Raw genomic sequence first — 1,578 nt, forward strand, 5'->3', positions numbered from 1 at the left:
ATTCCTGACTCCACCACCTCAGTAGCAGGATACATCCTAAGTTGGAGCTCCAAGCAAACCTACACTTCCCGGGGCTTGCCTTGCCGTGCCTCAACATCTACATAAATAAAGGATAGTGGGCACCGGGGAAGAAGCAGTCCAGCCCCTTCAAGAAAGCTTTGCACTGTAGACACTAACTTCTCCCAAGAACAATGCTCTGAACTCCACACCCCCATCCCATAACAACCAAAGAAAACCAACTTATAGGCAGCTCAGGCATAGTCATTCTTAGATTTCACCAACACAATATGAATAAAAGTTATGATTAGGACTATTTCATATTCGATATCAATAATAATATCGCAGCCATTAAAATATCCAGTAAAACTTATTGTACTAATAAAATTCTGAAACCACACATATCATCCAATTACACGTAGAGTAAAAACAAAACCCTCACTTAAAATAGCCAAAAGTAAAGTCGATTAATAGTAATCAACCCAAAAATAGAGAGCAAAAGAGTAGACGAATCCAACAGAAATAAGCGATATCACGATCTTAATACTTCATTAGACGGGGCTGAGCAGTTGCGAGAGTGAAGGTTTGGGCTCAGAGTTCATCCCAATAATGATGACCAACGGTATGAATCCATAGTGAGTGATGACTTTAGCCTTCTTCACGGTCCACGTGCTCCACTCCTTCACGAACTTTGCCGCCACCGCCGCAGTAGAGCCCTCTTCCTCGGCCGCAGCCGGCGCCTTCTTAACGCTCTTGCCTTTCGCCGCCTTTAGGGAAATCTTCGAAGCCATTTTTGTTCTCAATTTGCGATTATTGTTCTCTCTGCTGATTTTCTACTCTGTGTTTTTCTCACAGAATGCCCTAGAAACATATGATTCTAAAAAAATTCACTAGAGACACCTGCAATATACACTTCGGTTTCATATTAGTTACTCAACTTTAACTTATTTTAATTTGATCCTTCAACTTATACTTCTTTTAATTTGTGTGTTCCCTCTTTAACCATTACCAAATCTAACTGAACCTGTTGACTTGACCAGTAGAAATCATGACCTCAACTAATATATTTGTTTAGTGCAAGTGGTGATGATAATCATGGGGTATGCGCTAGTGTCATTGATTGGCAATTTAAAACTGGTCAATGCTCATAAATATTTGAGATTATCAGTTTTTCAATTAGGGACAAAGTCAAGAGGACAAAAAATATTATACTGAATTGATACATAAAGAAAATTCATTCAACCTCTTTTTACCCTACAAAATTAATTGGGCTCAGATCTAAGCTTTGTTGATCCTTGTTTTCAGTCATCTAATTGACGTGTAGATAACGAGGAAACTATCATGATAGGATATTTCCCCATTCTAATATTATAATGCTATTATGGATGAAATGCACTAGACATATATTCCAATTACTAAAAAAAATCGAAAAAGAGCACTAAAATCCACCTTTTTGTCTTTCTGATTGACTTGAAATTCCAAATTGGTCAACAAAATTTGTGATCAAACATATATTCTACCAGTATAATTTTATTATTTTTTATTTTTTTGCTCTAGGAATTACTAATCTTGCATTTTTTT

General features: G+C 36.9%; 1 protein-coding gene across 1 annotated transcript; it reads right to left on the reverse strand.

Moving 5' to 3' along the window:
• Positions 1-292: 292 nt before the first annotated feature.
• On the reverse strand, positions 293-852 carry LOC111372689 (mitochondrial import receptor subunit TOM7-1-like). Its single transcript, XM_022995076.1, has one exon. It carries the CDS (start codon positions 786-788, stop codon positions 549-551), a length of 240 nt encoding a protein of 79 aa, XP_022850844.1. The 5' UTR covers positions 789-852; the 3' UTR covers positions 293-548.
• Positions 853-1,578: the final 726 nt, after the last annotated feature.

The sequence above is a fragment of the Olea europaea genome, unplaced genomic scaffold (assembly GCF_002742605.1).
Source record: "Olea europaea var. sylvestris unplaced genomic scaffold, O_europaea_v1 scaffold1020, whole genome shotgun sequence".
NCBI classification, from domain to species: Eukaryota; Viridiplantae; Streptophyta; class Magnoliopsida; order Lamiales; family Oleaceae; genus Olea; species Olea europaea.